General features: G+C 38.9%; 1 protein-coding gene across 12 annotated transcripts in view; it reads left to right on the top strand.

Annotated features, from left to right (window-relative positions):
* Positions 1-16,345, top strand: part of LOC148889213 (calcium/calmodulin-dependent protein kinase type II subunit gamma) — a 30,909-nt gene extending 14,564 nt beyond the window's left edge. For 2 of the 12 annotated variants that reach the window (XM_089011647.1, XM_089011642.1), the window contains 11 exons: positions 1,593-1,715; positions 2,909-2,992; positions 3,065-3,107; positions 4,384-4,443; positions 7,367-7,407; positions 9,227-9,271; positions 10,107-10,152; positions 12,390-12,465; positions 12,717-12,811; positions 14,097-14,341; positions 15,944-16,345. In XM_089011647.1, coding sequence (XP_088867773.1) covers positions 1,593-1,715; positions 2,909-2,992; positions 3,065-3,107; positions 4,384-4,443; positions 7,367-7,407; positions 9,227-9,271; positions 10,107-10,152; positions 12,390-12,465; positions 12,717-12,811; positions 14,097-14,329 — 846 coding nt within the window. In that variant the 3' untranslated portion in view covers positions 14,330-14,341; positions 15,944-16,345. Of the gene's footprint in view, positions 1-1,592; positions 1,716-2,908; positions 2,993-3,064; positions 3,108-4,383; positions 4,444-7,366; positions 7,408-8,764; positions 8,798-9,226; positions 9,272-10,106; positions 10,162-12,389; positions 12,466-12,716; positions 12,812-14,096; positions 14,342-15,943 lie in introns of all 12 variants that reach the window. The other 10 variants (XM_089011645.1, XM_089011641.1, XM_089011648.1 and 7 more) reach the window with 8 other exon arrangements.
* Positions 16,346-16,684: the final 339 nt, after the last annotated feature.

The following is a 16,684-nucleotide window of genomic DNA, read 5'->3' as shown; positions in this document are numbered from 1 at the left end:
AAAAGGAGAGGAGTAGCAGTACCGTACATTGCAGGAGTTTCTGAAAAATTACAAAGAGTCCTTTGGCAACATAAAATTCCTACTTATTTCAAACCGATAAACACGTTAAGGCAAAAATTAGTGCATCCTAAAGATAGGCTACCAAATGAAAAACAAAGTAATGTAGTTTATTCCATACATTGTAAGAATGAAAATTGTAAAGAGCAGTACATTGGGGAGACTCAACAAATTCTCAAAAAAAGACTTTATCAACATCGCAGGGATAATACTAGTGGGCCTCAATCGGCAGTACATTTGCACCTAAAAGCTACTAACCACTCATTTGACGACAATGAGGTTAAAATCTTAGCGAAAGAACATAGATGGTTTGAAAGGGGGGTAAAAGAGGCGATTCTTATAAAACAACAAAATCCTTCATTAAACCGGTCTGGTGGTGTGAGGTTCAATTTGGATCGTTCATACAATAGCCTGCTCAGGCAAAACAGGTTAGGCAACTTTCGCAATGCTGATGAGGGTCGTTATGCTGATGAGGTGATACCGGGGGGAGTGGGGGTAATAGGCCAATCGTTAGTCAGGAATGTAGGAACAATCAGTGGGGCCACAGGGGGGGGTCTCGCGCCCCCCCCAACCTGAGAGTAGGGACCTATCATAGCTGTGTCCGGCGCCACCAGGTCTGGACATTAGGGTTATATATATGGGGCCGATACGACCAGTCAGACTTTAGTTCGCTGACGAAGTCTCTTGGATAGGAGGCGAAACGTCCGAAACCTTCACTTTTGTACAGATGACGGCTGAAGAAACCTTCTCATCGATACATCGCCAGAGGTCTGACCAGCGCTTTGTCAGCACCCCCACAAGAAAAACCAAAACCCGAACAAATTTGGGAATGGCGCTGCACGTCATATTTTCAATTCCTGAATAAATTAGTGAATGGCAGTGAATGAATTAAAACAGGACACACAACAACTTCACTGATCGACATGGTATTAAGTGGACCAATCAACTGTAATAGGATATCTTGGAGAAAAAAAAACAAATCAAAATTTAATACATTCGGGAATGGCAGCAAATGAGTTAAATATTTGCTTCCTATCAGACCAGGTTGAGGCATGCCCTCAGAAAAAATGAAGAGTGAAAAGGCCACAGAAAAAAAATAAAAGGAAAAAACACTGGGGGGGTCGCAGAATAATGGGTGTTCTGCCACAAATGGCCCACGGGCCATAGTTTGGACACAGTTGTTTGAACTAGTAAATCACATCTTGAATGAAAAAAAATGTCACGCCTCAAATGAGCCGCTAAGAAATAAGGCGGAAATACTGGATTCTTATTTTTTTCTCCCCAAGTGATTGATTTAAAAATTTATAGCTGCAATAAAGTCAAAAGGATTCATATATCGGTGATTTATATGGCAAGTGACGACTTCTGGTGGAGACTTGTTTTGACCCAGATTGCGGTTTTCCCTGCATTTGAATATGTACCCACCCCATATGAGAAGAAGGCTCGACGACAGAAAATATTAGTTGTTAGTCATTGCAATGATCATTTGAATATTTATGTATTTGTGTCTACAAATGTGTATATATTGTTTTCAGTTCCCATCACCGGAGTGGGACACGGTGACCCCTGAGGCCAAGAATCTGATCAATCAGATGCTAACCATTAACCCCACCAAAAGGATTACTGCCGACCAGGCTCTTAAACATCCTTGGGTCTGCGTAAGTTTAATATACAGCATCTTCTACTTCTTGGACTCTGCCCCCCACCCTCCTAACACTTACCAACGAATGAAGTCATGTGCTGACTTCATTTGAGGGGCAAAGTCCCCAAAACGTACTTTCCATCACTTCATAGGACACGTCACTGTCTCGTATTAATTTTCCTGTTTGTGTTTGTTCCCAATGCGTACAGTGTGGTCTTGTTTTTGATCGATTTATTTATTAATTTTTAAGAAAAGTGTGTTTATTTTTAATCTGTTGCCACTATTGTCGAGCATTTATTCATTTTTTTGTTAGTCATGCTTAAATGGGCACTTGTGCAATGTTTTGAATAATCATTTTATTAAAAAAGAATATTAAAATTGCTGATCGGATTTGGGTGGTGGGCAGTTGTTAAAAGTTGGAGATTTTATTTTCACATTGTATCGCCAAGCCATACACGAGTGCCAGAAAATGAATCTTAAATGTAGCCATTTTTTTAATGTCTGAGTTATGTTTTAAGACGTAAAAGCGCCTCATATGATACTTGCACTATGTACAGTTTTTTAATGAAACGGTTTTGCACATTTACATTTGCACAGTATACAGTTGACATTTTTATTTTGTTATGCTTAGAATATCTTGTTTTCTATCCTTTCATCCCCCCGCCCCCATCCCCTTTCAAATTCCTGCTGTGGACTGCAAATTTCCCGATTGTGGGAGGAATAAAGGTTTTCTGATCTGAGCCATACTTGCCATTGGCCCAAAATTACAGAACAAAGGCGCAAGAAGTGAATACTTATTTGCTTGAAGTTAATTTCAACAAAGCTAGGAAAAGGTTGAACTTTTAGCTTTTTTCCCAGAGGAACAACACCACTTTTCATAGGGCCTTTTTGTCAAAGTGACCAAAAAAAATCCCGCAATACATTTTCAATCCTGTGTCCCCCCATAACCACCTTTACCCACCGTTGTATTGTTAAATTGGAAAATTAAACGTTGTTTCATATGCAAGAAGCTAATGCTAACCAGTTTTATTCGTACTGTACTTATTAAGCTTAAACATAACCCATTTTGACCTGCAGTAAGATTTTGCAAGTCAAATGGAAGAAATGAAAGGGTCTCAATTTGATGGAAGAGGTCTTAAAAAGATCTTCAATTCTTTCATTTTGATTCTACTTGTGTATTTATGTGGAATTCTTACTCGTTTACTACAGCAACGCTCCACTGTGGCCTCTATGATGCACCGCCAAGAGACGGTGGAGTGCCTGCGCAAGTTCAATGCCAGGAGAAAACTGAAGGTGAATGTTCGCACGTACGATCAATAAATGAAATGATGTTCCGGTAATTTCATAGCCCAAATTTCTTTACAGGGAGCCATTCTCACCACAATGCTCGTGTCCAGAAATTTCTCTGGTAAGTTGCAGTCGGTTACTTTATTTTGGTGTTTTTTGTTTGTTTGGTCTTGGATCAATTCAAAATGTCAGAGAAGTTGACACAAGTCTTATTCGTTCTTCGGTCTGAGTAGTGCACATCAGATTGTTGCCTTGATCCAGGTGCGTTAATGCCTTAATGACTTTGACGTTTTAATGCGTCTGTTGCGTCACACGAGTGTATGATTTTGAAGTGCGTCTTTCAACACTTTCATGTCTTTCAATTCCTTGATCTCCTTGTTGTGCGTATCACCCTGACGCATAGCACACGCTTGCAAATTGTATAAAAGGAGCTGTCGCGGGACAGAGAGAGTGTAAGTAAAGTCGTTCCCGTGGGTCCGCTGCCAACTATTTTCTTTTCCTTAATCCAAACGGAGTTATGGGATGCGGCTGAGATCTTGCCTTAGTTATTGGAGGTTTAAAATCTAATGGGAATTACGGCTTTGTTTTGGGTCTATCTTCGTTGAAGGCGTCACAGGTGAATGTTGGTTTTTTTTTGGTGGGGTCTGCGGCCTCCTCTAAAATGGGTTTAGAGGAGGTTTAAAGCTACTGAGCGTCTCATTTGGTCACACAGCACTTGAGTCGTTTCTGTTCAAGTCAGAACACAATCGGCTCCATCGTGTTTTCCCAACTAGTAGGTGAAGCTGACGTTGCAGTTCTTGTCTTTTGTCAATCAATGCTCTTTTTTTGGACAGACATCACTGCATCGCCTCAGTGACACAACATCGAAATTGAAGTCCTTTTGCTCACTCAATCTCGCAGTCTATGAATTCACAGTATGTTATTTCTCCTTCAACACCACCGGCAATTGAGACTGCAATGAGTGATATTGGTCACAGGTGTGAATGAATGTCTTGGCTCGCTGGCCTGTGTGAGAATCAGCTAGCCAGCTAGCTCGCTTGAGAAACTCGCTAGCTAGCTAGCGTTAGAAGCTAACATAATCTATGTTTAGTCAGCGCTTGTTCTTGACGAACCTCACATAGATAAGACTGAAATGCACCACACCAGTCAGAAGATCCAATTTGAAGCCTTTTGTTCAAAGAAAGTTGCGAGATAACCAATCACACAGACATATAGGCAATCCTTCGACAGTTCAATGTCCAAAATTGTATAGATTTTGGTCAGATGGTGCGACTTTTAAATCATTCCAACAAAGGTACAGAATGGAATTTAAACTGTAAACAAAGCTGCCGTCCCATCTCCCCAACCATGATCCCCTTTCCACACCCCACATTGAATTCCTTTCTGTCCCGCCGTAGTGGGACGGCAGCACACCAGTCCCGCCGCCACCACCAGCACTGCTGCCATGGCGCAGGAAGGTACAATTGTGACCCACCGTCACCATCTTTTGCATTTGGGTTTGTCGGCATGAGGTCTGCGGCAATGCCCCGGTACAACAAACCCCAGCCCCCCCCCCCCTGTTACTCGCTGACCAGACCATTTAGATTGGTCATTGTCAGATAAATGGAGGCTACAAAGAAAGCTCCGATGTTGATCACTCCACATTTCTGCATGTGCTGGATTCTTGGATTTCATGCCTACACTTAAACATGCAAGACAGTTCTGCACCATTACAGAGTGAACCCTCACCTGCTACTGATTTTATTTATGTATTTATTGAAAATAATGTCAACAATTTGCTGCAATATACACATAGTTGTGGCTATCCACATATTCTTGTGCTCACTAACATAGTAATTTTATGGCAGATTCTGAGTTTTACAACCTGACCTTGGAACGATTACTCAACTCAGTACACATCAAACAGCAGATAGGAAATAATTCTTCAAAGAAGCAGCTTCAGGCTGTTTGATGTTCCTTCCAGTTGTTTACTGTAAAAATCTGAAAAAAAAGATTATCACATGGCTGGTGGTTTTAAACGACTGCAGATCTTTGCCTTTAAGTCTGCTAGCTTATTGCTAACAAATAACGTCATTGATGGCATTCACGTGGCAACGTCATGACGTATAAAGGAATGTATATTTGAACCCAAACTGTGGAGACAAATAATATAATAATACCCACGGGTATACGTTCTTTATCCTCGGCAAAAATGGGTTCATTTTACATCTGCACATTTTGCTCTTTCCCGTAAATAGCGAGGGTTCACTGTAATATAATTAAAATAATAACTCTTTGTGTCTGAGTTCGAAAACGCTCCCATTCCTGCCACCTTTGCATCAGTTGATAACCCTGACCGGCCAATGCCTGCGTACGTGCCAGTGTGCATGCGACATGCTCCAATGGATGACCGGTGATGACTGCTTGTTTGGTTTGCATGTTGAAAAATGACCATAACATTTCAATTTCTTTGCGGGTATACATTAAAGTGGAAATCAGATAAATATTAATCACCACCCGATCATACAATACACATTTTTTCATCTACACTTACGAAAGGAGCCCTGAAGTACTTGGCTCCTGCTGGTATTCAATGTCAAGGTTTGATTGTTGTCTTTTGAAGTGAATGCTGCATGTCAAAAAGCATGATGCCCACAATGGTGGTCTTGTCTGGGTTCTTCAAAGGCTAACCCGAATCAATTCCTTTGACCTTTTTTTTAACACTGCCACTCTTTCAACTCTTTAACACGGCAGGTAAGGAGAGTACCGCGAGAAGGCGACATTCGGAATGTAATGATGATTTTTGACCACTTTCCCGACTGTCAACCTTGAGCGTAGTTGACATTGCAACTTTCAAAGTTAGATATTTTTTTCCAATTGGAAATCATAGAATACATTGACTCCCTTCAAATAAGTGTCGTTTTTTTCACTATTAAAACATGTTTGGAAAAAGAATGTCAGTACCTATACAAGTGTTTATAAATAAACAATTCTGAAAACTTATATGCAAATTGTACTTTAAAGTTAAAAATAACTGAACTGAAGTGAACAAATTTAATTTACCTATTTGAAAACAGTAAAAACAAAGAATAATAAAAATAAAAATTTACACTGTGCGTAGGTTGACCGTTGGTCAAATCAGCAACAGGCTGTTTATGAAATGTTCCAGCGCTGGTGTATGGCGTAAAATGACAGCTTCAATTCAAAATGTTTGACTTGTTCAATTTCAGGCATGGGTCTTTCAGAGCTTTTTATTTATTGTTTTTTTTTTTTTTTTTGCGCACGCAATTTTGTGCCGTTAGAATATATGGATGTCATTTAATTCCAGGGGGGGGGGTTTCTCAGTAAATCTTGTTGCTGTGTTATACTTTGGGAACCCTTTAAAATATAATACAGTGATACCTCCGCTTAGTAACTTAATTGGTTCCCAGAAAGTGCGTGTAAAGCGAAAAGTTTGTCTTCCAAATAAGAAACCATACAAATGAGAATAATCCATTCCCAGTTTCCTATAAAACCTAATTTTCTACTAAATAAGCCTTAAAACTACACAAAATATACCTTATTTTATGTATAATAAATGTGCTATTGTATTGTAATTAAAGAAATAAACTGTACTGTAAAATAAAGTCGTTTTATTTACCTTTGTGATGGTTGTTGATGTAGTTGTCTCTTGATGATATCCCAGTGAAGTTGCCATTCTTTCTTGGTGATAATACCCTCACTCACACTGTCCCCTGCTAGCTGCTTTTCATTAATCCAAAGTTTTCAACCTCTTCTATTGCCTGAGACTGTTTCTTAGATAATGCAGAAAATCCCTTATCCACACGTCGCAATGGTCGACTTAGCGTACTGGTACTGGGACGCTAAGTCACACAAACGCACACCTCGTTCGTGTTTTTCGATGATCTTCTTCTGCTCTATCGTAATTTTCTTTGATGTCCTCTTCGGCTTAACACTAGCTTGTGGTGGGGTCTTTTTCGGTCCCATAATAGTAAAAGTACACTCGATAACAAACCATGTCCGCACTCAAAGAATGTAGGTGACGAAAACTAGTCCGCCGGCCGCCATGGTGCTTTTCAACCTTGTGGTTTGGTGTTCTTCTGCCGAAAACTAGTCCGCCAGCCACCTGTGTGGTTTGGTTCGTCCGCTGAAAGCTAGTTTGTCAGCCAAGACTATATGCTCGCGAATTTAATGTTCGTGAGGCGAAATGTTTGTGAGCTGAAGCATTCGTACGCTGAGGTATCACTGTACGTATATTTTAAGACAGACTCTTTTCTGTGTCACTTCCATTCTAGCATCATTTCATTAGCCTAATTTTGTATGTTTGTTTGTTTGTGTGTTTTTTCTTTTATTGTTGTTTCAGAACATTTTGACTTAATGCCTATCCTTTCTGTGTTACAGCTTGCAAAACACTCTTAAATAAAAAGTCGGACGGCGTGAAGGTATGTTTCCCCCGAGCTCACTTGGTATTAATAACCTTCAGTGACTTTCTATTTTTCGTTCATATTCTCAGACGTGCACAGATTTTACTTGGTCGTATTGTTTTATGTTTTTGCTGAAGCCAGCTTAGTCCCACTTAATGTTTGTGCATGCAATCGAGAGTCAGCGTTATTTAAAGGGTTGGCGCCAAAAGACTTAAATAGGGATTCAAAACCTGCACGTGCAACTTGTAGAGAAAAAACAAAATTAGCTCTCCGTCGTATTGGATTTATTGAACAATATCTGAGTAATGTAATTCAGTAAAATCCACCACTTTGTTGTGCTTTAAATATTTTGTGCGGCTATTTTTTTTTTAATTTTTTTTTGATTCCCCAGCGTATTTGCTTTTTTTTTTTTTTTTTTAAACCATGACGATTACAACAATCGTCAATTATTCGCAGATGTACACATTTTTGCTTCCGGGCATGGCATCATAACCCCTGAAAAAATATATGATTCATAAAATATTTAGGTAAAAGTAAATATATATCTAAATAAAAGTTTTAAAGCAAACCATTCTAATATTTTTTTCGAGCACATACCAATTGTCAGCTATTCACGGATTTTGGCTGTTAAGTAAAGAAATTAATTGTTTGACTGTCTTTGGCATCAAGTGGAGGCAGCGGCGCCTTCATCCTTCCGCTTTTGTATTTATTTATTTTGTGTAGTTTTAAGGCTTAGAAAATTATAAAGTAGAAGATGATGTTTTATGGGGACTTAGGGACATATTATTCTCATTTTAATGGTTTCCCACGGGAAATTAATTTTTGGGATACACACTTTTCACCTTACACACTGTCTGGGAACCAATTGAGTTTGTAAGCCTAGGTATCACTGTATTTGAGTTACTTTCGGGTTGAGTGAACGCTGGCGCGTGTGGCTGCCGCTGCTTACCCATAGGAAAATTAAGCCTGTGACTTTTAAGTGACCTTGAGAGTTTTGAAAGGCTCTTATAAATGAAATATTATTATTATTATTATTATTATTATTATTATTATTCGTGGTCATCACAGTCCCGTGTCTTTCATTGGAAAAAAAAATTCTAAACAATTTCTAAAAAGGAACTGGCTTGAAGTAATCTATATTTTTAAAATGAAATGACTGAAATAAATGACCTTTTTCTAATTTATTGCGCTGCACCTGAATACTTTCATGACCTGAATGCTTTGAGACTTTTTTTTCTTCTCAATGGCTCACAATTTATTTAAGCACTCAGCTTTTTCTCCGCCTTTGTGCGCTAAAATGTGCCCGCTTCTTAGTTTTGATTATGATTGTCTCGCTCCTTTATTTTCCTCCCCCTCTTCATCGCTGTCTTGTCAGAAAAGGAAGTCCAGTTCGAGTGTTTGTTTGATGGTGAGATGTTGAGCCCTTGTCGCTCGCCCGATCGCTCGCTGTCTATTTGTTCATCCGGTTGTCTGTCTTGATACGTCTTTTAATAAGTCTTCCCCAGGCAAAGACGCTTGAGCCACGTGTCGCTTTTCATGATGTTTCATTCATGTTCTGATGGTCGTCCTCCATCCTTGCATATCTTTGTGCCATTAGCGTTCAAAAACACACACATCTTGTTGTTTTGACGTCGATGACTGGAGGAAGAGGAGATATGGAATAGAAAGGCACTCCCATTTCGCCAGGGAGCAAACCGTGTGCTGTTGTCGTTTCTTTTCTTTCTTTTTTTTGCGATGTGTATGTTGTCATGGAATGCCCTGTTATTCACTGGCCACTTGACCTTCATCCATCCATCATTCATCCCTGCATGGTAAAGTGTTTCCTACCTCTCGCCAGGATACGCAGACCACTGTCGTGCACAACCCAACTGAGGGTACCAAGGTAAGACGCTTGAATTAGTAATAAAATAATAAAATAGTAATAAAATAGAATAAATATATTTTATACAATATTTGTATGTATATTTAAAAAATACCTCATAGGACTCATTAATATTTAATAAAAATTATAAAATCAAATTGAAAATAGTCATGTAAAAAGCTTAAAAATCAGGAATAAATATTTTCTGTGTATTGTAGAATTCTTAGTATACTCAAAAAATATAAATATATATATTTTTTCTCATTAAACAATTCCATAAAATGTATTACCTAAAGTAATAAAAATACGGAGACTAAGAAGACTATTTACATATTACAAAGTAGCCAGATCATAATTTCTTTGTTTTTACCCCGTATTAAACCTGAAAGATAATACACCACAATTGGTCAGCTAAATTTTTCTATCATCACTGTCCTGTGATAAACACATGTTCATTTTTGTCCTGTGATAGACACGTCAATTTTGTCATTGTTTAAAACAAATTATGTTCATGAGGTGTACGCAGTTCAGGTATTCCATTAATGTAAACAATCCCAAAAATGGACAAACATATTTTTAAAAGGGCAGTGACAATATGCTCGGACATTGCACAGGTTCAATAAATATTTTTCTAGAGCCTTGAAATCAAAACATATACACAAATATATATAATATATGTTATCATACAGTCCATCAAACATATACTTGAACACGACCGTGGCTGATTTGTGCTTCCGAGAGGTCTTCGTTCTTTGTGTGTCCATTTGTCCATTCATCAGGTTTGTTTTGTATGGTGTTTTTTTTGTTTTTGTTTTTAAATCTCTTTGTCAAGCATTTGGTGTTGTTCTCCCGGCAGGGCTCAACGGAGAGTTGCAACAATGCCGAAGAGGAGGAGATGAAAGGTAGGAAAGGTAACTTGTCCACTTTCACCTTCTCAGCATGCTGTTTCTCTCTCATCAATTCTCAAATGACGTTGCTAGCCAAAACAACAGCACCCACTCCGGATGGGATCCAGTCTCTCAGTTGGAACTCAAATGTGCTGTCTTGTCAATCAACAATTTGGTTTCCTTTTGCATAACAGACAGTTATTTAGTTTTATCAGCGGTTCCATTGACTTCCATTGTGCGACTGGTTAGCATGTCCGCCTCGCAGTGCAGAGTTCGATTCTGACTCCTGGTTAGAGTTTGCATGTCCACCCGTGCCTGTGTGGATTTTCTCCCAGGTTCTCAGCTTTGCTCCCACATTACATAAACATGCATGGCAGATTAATGTAGGAAACATTCTAAACTGCCTCTAGGTGAGATTGTTTGCATAAAAGCTTGTTCATGTAATTTGGCTTGCAACCAGTTCAGCCGATTGTCCGAGGACAGCTGCGATTGGCTCCAGCATGCCAGCGTGCAACCCTTGTGAGAGACAAGCAGATTTGAAAATGGATGCATGTTATATAGAAACAAAAGTTATATTTTGCCACAGTCAGCAAATTGTTTTCGATTAAATACTGTGATTTTATACTGTACCAGGGGGCAGCATTTGCCTTTTGTCCATGTTAGCGCTTTGTTACAGCTTCAGCTTCTGTTGTTCAAGCGCTATATAAATCAAAATGTGTATATTGAATTGTATTTTGTACAGCCACCCCATTTCCAGCTCGGATAACCACAGACCCATATAATTTAGGAATTAACTCTTTTTTTTTGATGAAAGAAGAGAGTTTCTAAGGTTTCTTACGCTGACTTGAATGTGTATTTAGTCCTAAAACTCAATATTCTGTGAGTCCTGCAATTTCAGTGAAAATGACAAAAACCCTGACACTCAAGTGGACCCATTTTTGCACATTGTAGGCAGTAAATGAGTTATAAATATGCAAGCACTATCTTATAATATCCATACTTTTTTTTTTTTTTTTTTTTTGGGGGGGGGGGGTATTTCCAGTATCAATGCAGACGCTCTTGTCCGTGACCTGGCCACATTAGCATGTGTGTGGTGTCGTGCCTGAACGGCACATGGTGGCACTGTCACTTAATCCTGTAATTAGTCTCAGGACCTCCTGATCTTCTTAGAAAAAGTCCAGGGCTGACAAAGCACGTCATGAAAGAAAATTGCCTGGGAGATCTTGTGTGTGTTCCCTGACGAGGAAGAAACCCTTACATGACAGGACAAGATGATGACAGGTTTCTTCTCTAGTGGTAAATGCTAATATGTTAGCATTAGCGAATGTGAAACATTGTAAAGCGTGTGATGAGGATGTTACTGAGTTTTAGTGCTGAATTCCTAATCTGAGACTTTTACTTCTAACTCATTAAAATTGACTAAATCGTGACACTGGAAAATATGCTGTGATAACCTCACATCCCTCACACCAACCGAGAATCATTACACCCCTCCCCACACCAACACCCCCTGACCACTTCCCAAGTCCCAACCACTTTGTCCTCTCCATCAATCACCTCCTCTTGAATGACACGTTCCAGTCCTCTGCTGCCACCTCGTGGCACTCAGGACCTTTTGCAGACATTCGTCTCGGGACTTTCAGCAGCCCACAAAAATCGATCATGCTGGATGTGTCGCTTCTCGTTTTCCAATAAATCGGTGAAATGATGATGACACCTTTGGTCAACGCATATTTTAAGCTATTTGAACTCCCGTTCATGTGTTTTGTAGTCTTTAATTTACTGTTTAGGCGCTTTAGGGTGTGTAACTTCTAATTGATTTGGGGTTTTGAATCATTGAAAGATGCACACTATACTTACTGTATATACATTTCTATAAATTGTTTAGATGCTGTTCGTTTGTTTTCTGGTTAAGTTGAATTAACTTGAATATTTGGGGCTCTGGTGAGCTTTTATATTTTGGGAAATATTAAGAAACGTGACAAAAACCAGATGATATCAAATTCAATCGTAATTCCTCTGAATCGAATCGAAAAAGTATCATCCTTGAATGATATTGTTACCCATAAAAACTAGAGATGAATTTGTCTTTTTCTTTGTTTCAATGTCATTAACTTCTTGTTTTAGCATCTTAACTTTTGTGTTTTTTTTGTGTCGAAAATATTCTTTGTTGGCTGTTTCTGTTTCCACATCTCTAATTTCGTTTTGTTGTGCTTTGGAAAGTTTTTGAATTCCTGTTTGTCTGCTTTCAGGGCGCAAACAAGAGATCATCAAGATGACCGAGCAGCTGATTGAAGCCATCAACAATGGCGACTTTGAAGCTTACACGTATGTTTTTTTTGTGTTCTTTTTACGATTATGGGTTTATCTCCAAATTTGAAACAAAATTCATGTTTATGACACCGGTTGACCTGTTATTGTACAACCTCTGTCAGATGAAACATCATTTAAATGGGAGTAAATTTACGTTGAGGATACTGCTGGATGCATACAATGTCCGCCTATGCTATTTGAGTGCAAAAATACGCTCCGATAGTGTCCGTGAAGTTTCCTGTATCATTTTTGTTGTCACGTGACAGGAGAATCTGTGATCCAGGCTTGACCTCCTTTGAGCCAGAAGCTTTGGGGAATCTGGTGGAGGGCATGGACTTCCACAAGTTCTACTTTGACAACTGTACGTTTTACTTTTTGCTCCTCGTTTATACTCGTCGATCACAATGTTGGATACTCCTTCATAATTGAAACACACGTTGTTTGTGGACTGTCTTGATTATTCAATGTGGCAACGGAAGATAAATGAAATAAAATTAACACAAAAGTATCTCAAAATCTCTCTCTCTCTCTCTCTCTCTCTCTCTCTCTCTCTCTCTCTCTCTCTCTCTCTCTCTCTCTCTCTCTCTCTCTCTCTCTCTCTCTCTCTCTCTCTCTCTCTCTCTCTCTCTCTCTCTCTCTCTCTCTCTCTCTCTCTCTCTCTCTCTCTCTCTCTCTCTCTCTCTCTCTCTCTCTCTCTCTCTCTCTCTCTATATATATATATATATATATATATATATATATATATATATATATATATATATATATATATTTGCCTTTTAAATAACCTTTATGGGCATCATTAAAAAAAATCTTCCTAATGATTTCATTTCTTTTTTTCTTATTTCTAAATATAAATAAATTTGGAATGTGTTGACTGATTTTTTTTTTAACTTAAAGTTTTTTTTCTTTAACTTTTCGATGCTAAAGCAATAACATCATTAGTCATAATAAAAAATACAATCCAATACATGTAATACTATTTTTTTTTATGACATAACAAGCAAATTAAAAAAAATCAATTTCTCAGTGAATACAAATGTCAATGTTGTCAAATGTAATCATAATAGTACTCGATTGGTGGTTGTATTTGTAATGTCTGATTTCTTTCTCTTTTTTGTATATTTAATTATATGCATTTAAATTATTTCCGACTTCAAGTTTTTTCAAAAAAGTATGAAAAAAAATATAATAATTATTATAATTATATAATATTATTATATAATTATTATCATTAAAAATTATATATATACAGTAAAGTCTCATTATATCGATATCGGATATATCGATAGTCCCGGTTATATCGATACTATTTCTATGCACGCACGGAGAAAATTACATGCAAACAGGGTCGGATATATCGATAGTCCCGGTTATATCGATATTTTTTCGGACTCCCTTGAATATCGATATAACGAGACTTTACTGTAATAATAAATACATTTTTTAAATTCCTTAATTAAATAAACTCCACAGACTCCAGTAAATACATACATAAATCCTCCCTGCTACTATTTCAAAAAGCAATTATAATTTAGTAATATTGTTCTCATCATCTTTGCATGTATTTTGCATGTAATGATTTCATGCTACCCTCTGACTTGATGAAACTAACCTAGCCCTCCATCTGCTTCCTTCTCTCCGATCAGTGTTGAGTAAGAACAGCAAGCCGGTGCACACCACCATCCTGAACCCTCACGTGCACATGATGGGCGAGGATGCGGCGTGCATCGCTTACATCCGCCTGACGCAATACATGGACGCGCAGGGCCACCCGCGTTCCTGCCAGTCGGAAGAGACGCGGGTGTGGCAGCGCCGCGACGCCAAGTGGCTCAACGTCCACTTCCACTGCTCGGGAGCTCCCGCCGCGCTGCTACAGTGAACGCCACGCGTGGTATGGGCGACATATGCGCAACTTCTGTTGATTACCAGCATTTGTTTTCCTCTTGGGGGTTACATCACAAGAAAGGAAATAGTGTCAGGCTGCTTAATTTATGGTTCTATTCATTGTTTCTGTGAAGATGCATTAGTGGCTGCGGTTGCGTTATGCAGCCTTTAGAGCAGGGGTGTCCAAAGTTGGTCCTCGAGGGCCGCTGTCCTGCCTGTTTTGCAGCTCTCCGAGGAGCAACACACCTCATTCAAATGATCAGCTCATCAGCCAGCTCTGAAGCAGCATCAAAATGGTCCCGATGATTTGAATCAGGTGCGTTGCTCCTGGGAGAGCTGCAAAACAGGCAAGACGGCGGCCCTCGAGGAGTGACTTTGGACACCCCTGCTCTAGATGAAGCTCCACTAAAGAAAATGCAATACAATACAGCTCAATTTAATAATAATAATAATCCAACCAATGGCGGCCGTTGTTAACCCGGGCCTCGACCGATCCGGTATGGGATTCATAGGTTTGATTCGCATATTTGTTTTGGCAATTTTTTTTACGTCGGATGCGCTTCCTGACACAACCCTCTGTATTTATCCGGGCTTGGGACCGGCACAATAAGACACTGGCTTGTGCCCCCTTGTGGCTACATTAATTTAATAATAATAATAATAATAATAATAATAATAGTAATGATTGTAATACATTTCATTTATAAGCGTCTTAGAGCAGTGGTGTCAAACTCATTTTAGTCATGGGACAATTTGGAGTTATGTCTTCAATTGGAGGGCCATTGTAACAGTGAAACCAAGTCATTCACTGCCAGACAATGTTCAAAAATGTGTCCGCTCCAGTGATTTCCAGGGTTTTTGTCATTTTCACTCAAATTGCAGAAACCACAGAATGTTGAGTTTTAGCACTACATAAACATTCAATGCAGCGTTAGGAATTAACTTTTTTTTCTAAAAGAAGAAGAGAATCTATGGTTTCTAAGTTATATGGGTCTGGAGTTATCTGAGCTTGAAATGAGGGCGGTTATACAAAATACAATACGTACATCTTGATTTCTATAGCGCTTTAACAACAGCTGAATCTGTAACAAAGTACTAACATGGATAAAAGGCAAATGTTGCCCCCTTGTGGGAGGGAAAAAAACATTGCCAGAGGTCTGGCCAGCGCTATATCTGCACTCCCCGCAAGAAAACCAAAACCCAAAAAAATTCGGGAATGGCGTGCCATGTCACACTTTTCAATTCCTGAAAAAGTTCGGGAATGCCAGCGAATTAGTTAATTGATTACTAACTTTGAAATGAGTCAATTATAATATTTGTTCTACTGAGTCTAAATAAGGTAAAAATATTGCAAAATCTCAACATTATTTGTGACACATTACAATTTAACATTTCGGTACATATAACGGTTGACACACATGATTTGCTTTCGCGGGCCAAATAACACCACTTGGCGGTCCAGATCTGGTCCACGGGCCTTGAGTTTGACACCATGAGATAGAACTTTCATAACCGCTGCCGTTGTGACAAAGTGCTTTACAGGACATTTAAAATACTAAAACCTATTCCTACAAAGTCATGACTATTTTTGACGTTCGTCCTTACTCAGCTCGTCTTCAACTCTTGAAGCTATTTGGTGGAGCGTCGACTCACTGCCGTACCTGCAAGCTTCCCGGCCTGGAACGAGGGTAACAACTTACAAGCTGAATGGGGCACAATACAATATTGATGACAATGTCAAAAGAGGGAATCGACAAACATAAAAACAACAAAACCACTTTGAAAAACAGACAACAACAACAACAAATTAGCTTGACTGAAAGAGCAGGAGGCCCGCTAAAGGACCGCTGTGGTTCCTCCCTGTTGATGGTGCATGTTTGCTGGGGATGCACGGGTTCAATGCCGCCGCCCCACCCCTGTCGTCTTGTCTGCTTGCACACACACACACACACACACACACACACACACACACACACACACACACACACACACACACACACACACACACACACACACACACATAGACATACACAAAGCGAATTATGAGGCACGAATGAGAAAATAGCATAAACGTCCAATTTTGGACTTTGTTTAGCCACATTACTTAAAGGGACCTTCATTTTTTTATGCTGATTATTTTCTACTCTTATTGGTGTTTTTTTTAATGTATTTTACCATACTTTGGGGAGTTTTATTTAATGCGTGAATTGATATAATGTATTGATATGCGAGATGTACAGTGTGGGAAGCCGTTTGAGCATTTATTTTATACTTGATATCCATGTTAATATCGACTATACTCTTTGTTTTCATTAGTAAGGCAATTCAATGTACAAATAGATTGATTGTC

The sequence above is a fragment of the Hippocampus bargibanti genome, linkage group LG13, assembly GCF_051943395.1.
Source record: "Hippocampus bargibanti isolate YZ-2025 linkage group LG13, ASM5194339v1, whole genome shotgun sequence".
Classification (NCBI taxonomy): Eukaryota; Metazoa; Chordata; class Actinopteri; order Syngnathiformes; family Syngnathidae; genus Hippocampus; species Hippocampus bargibanti.
The sequence above is the reverse complement of the archived record's forward strand: the minus strand, read 5'-3'. Positions and strand labels throughout refer to the sequence as shown.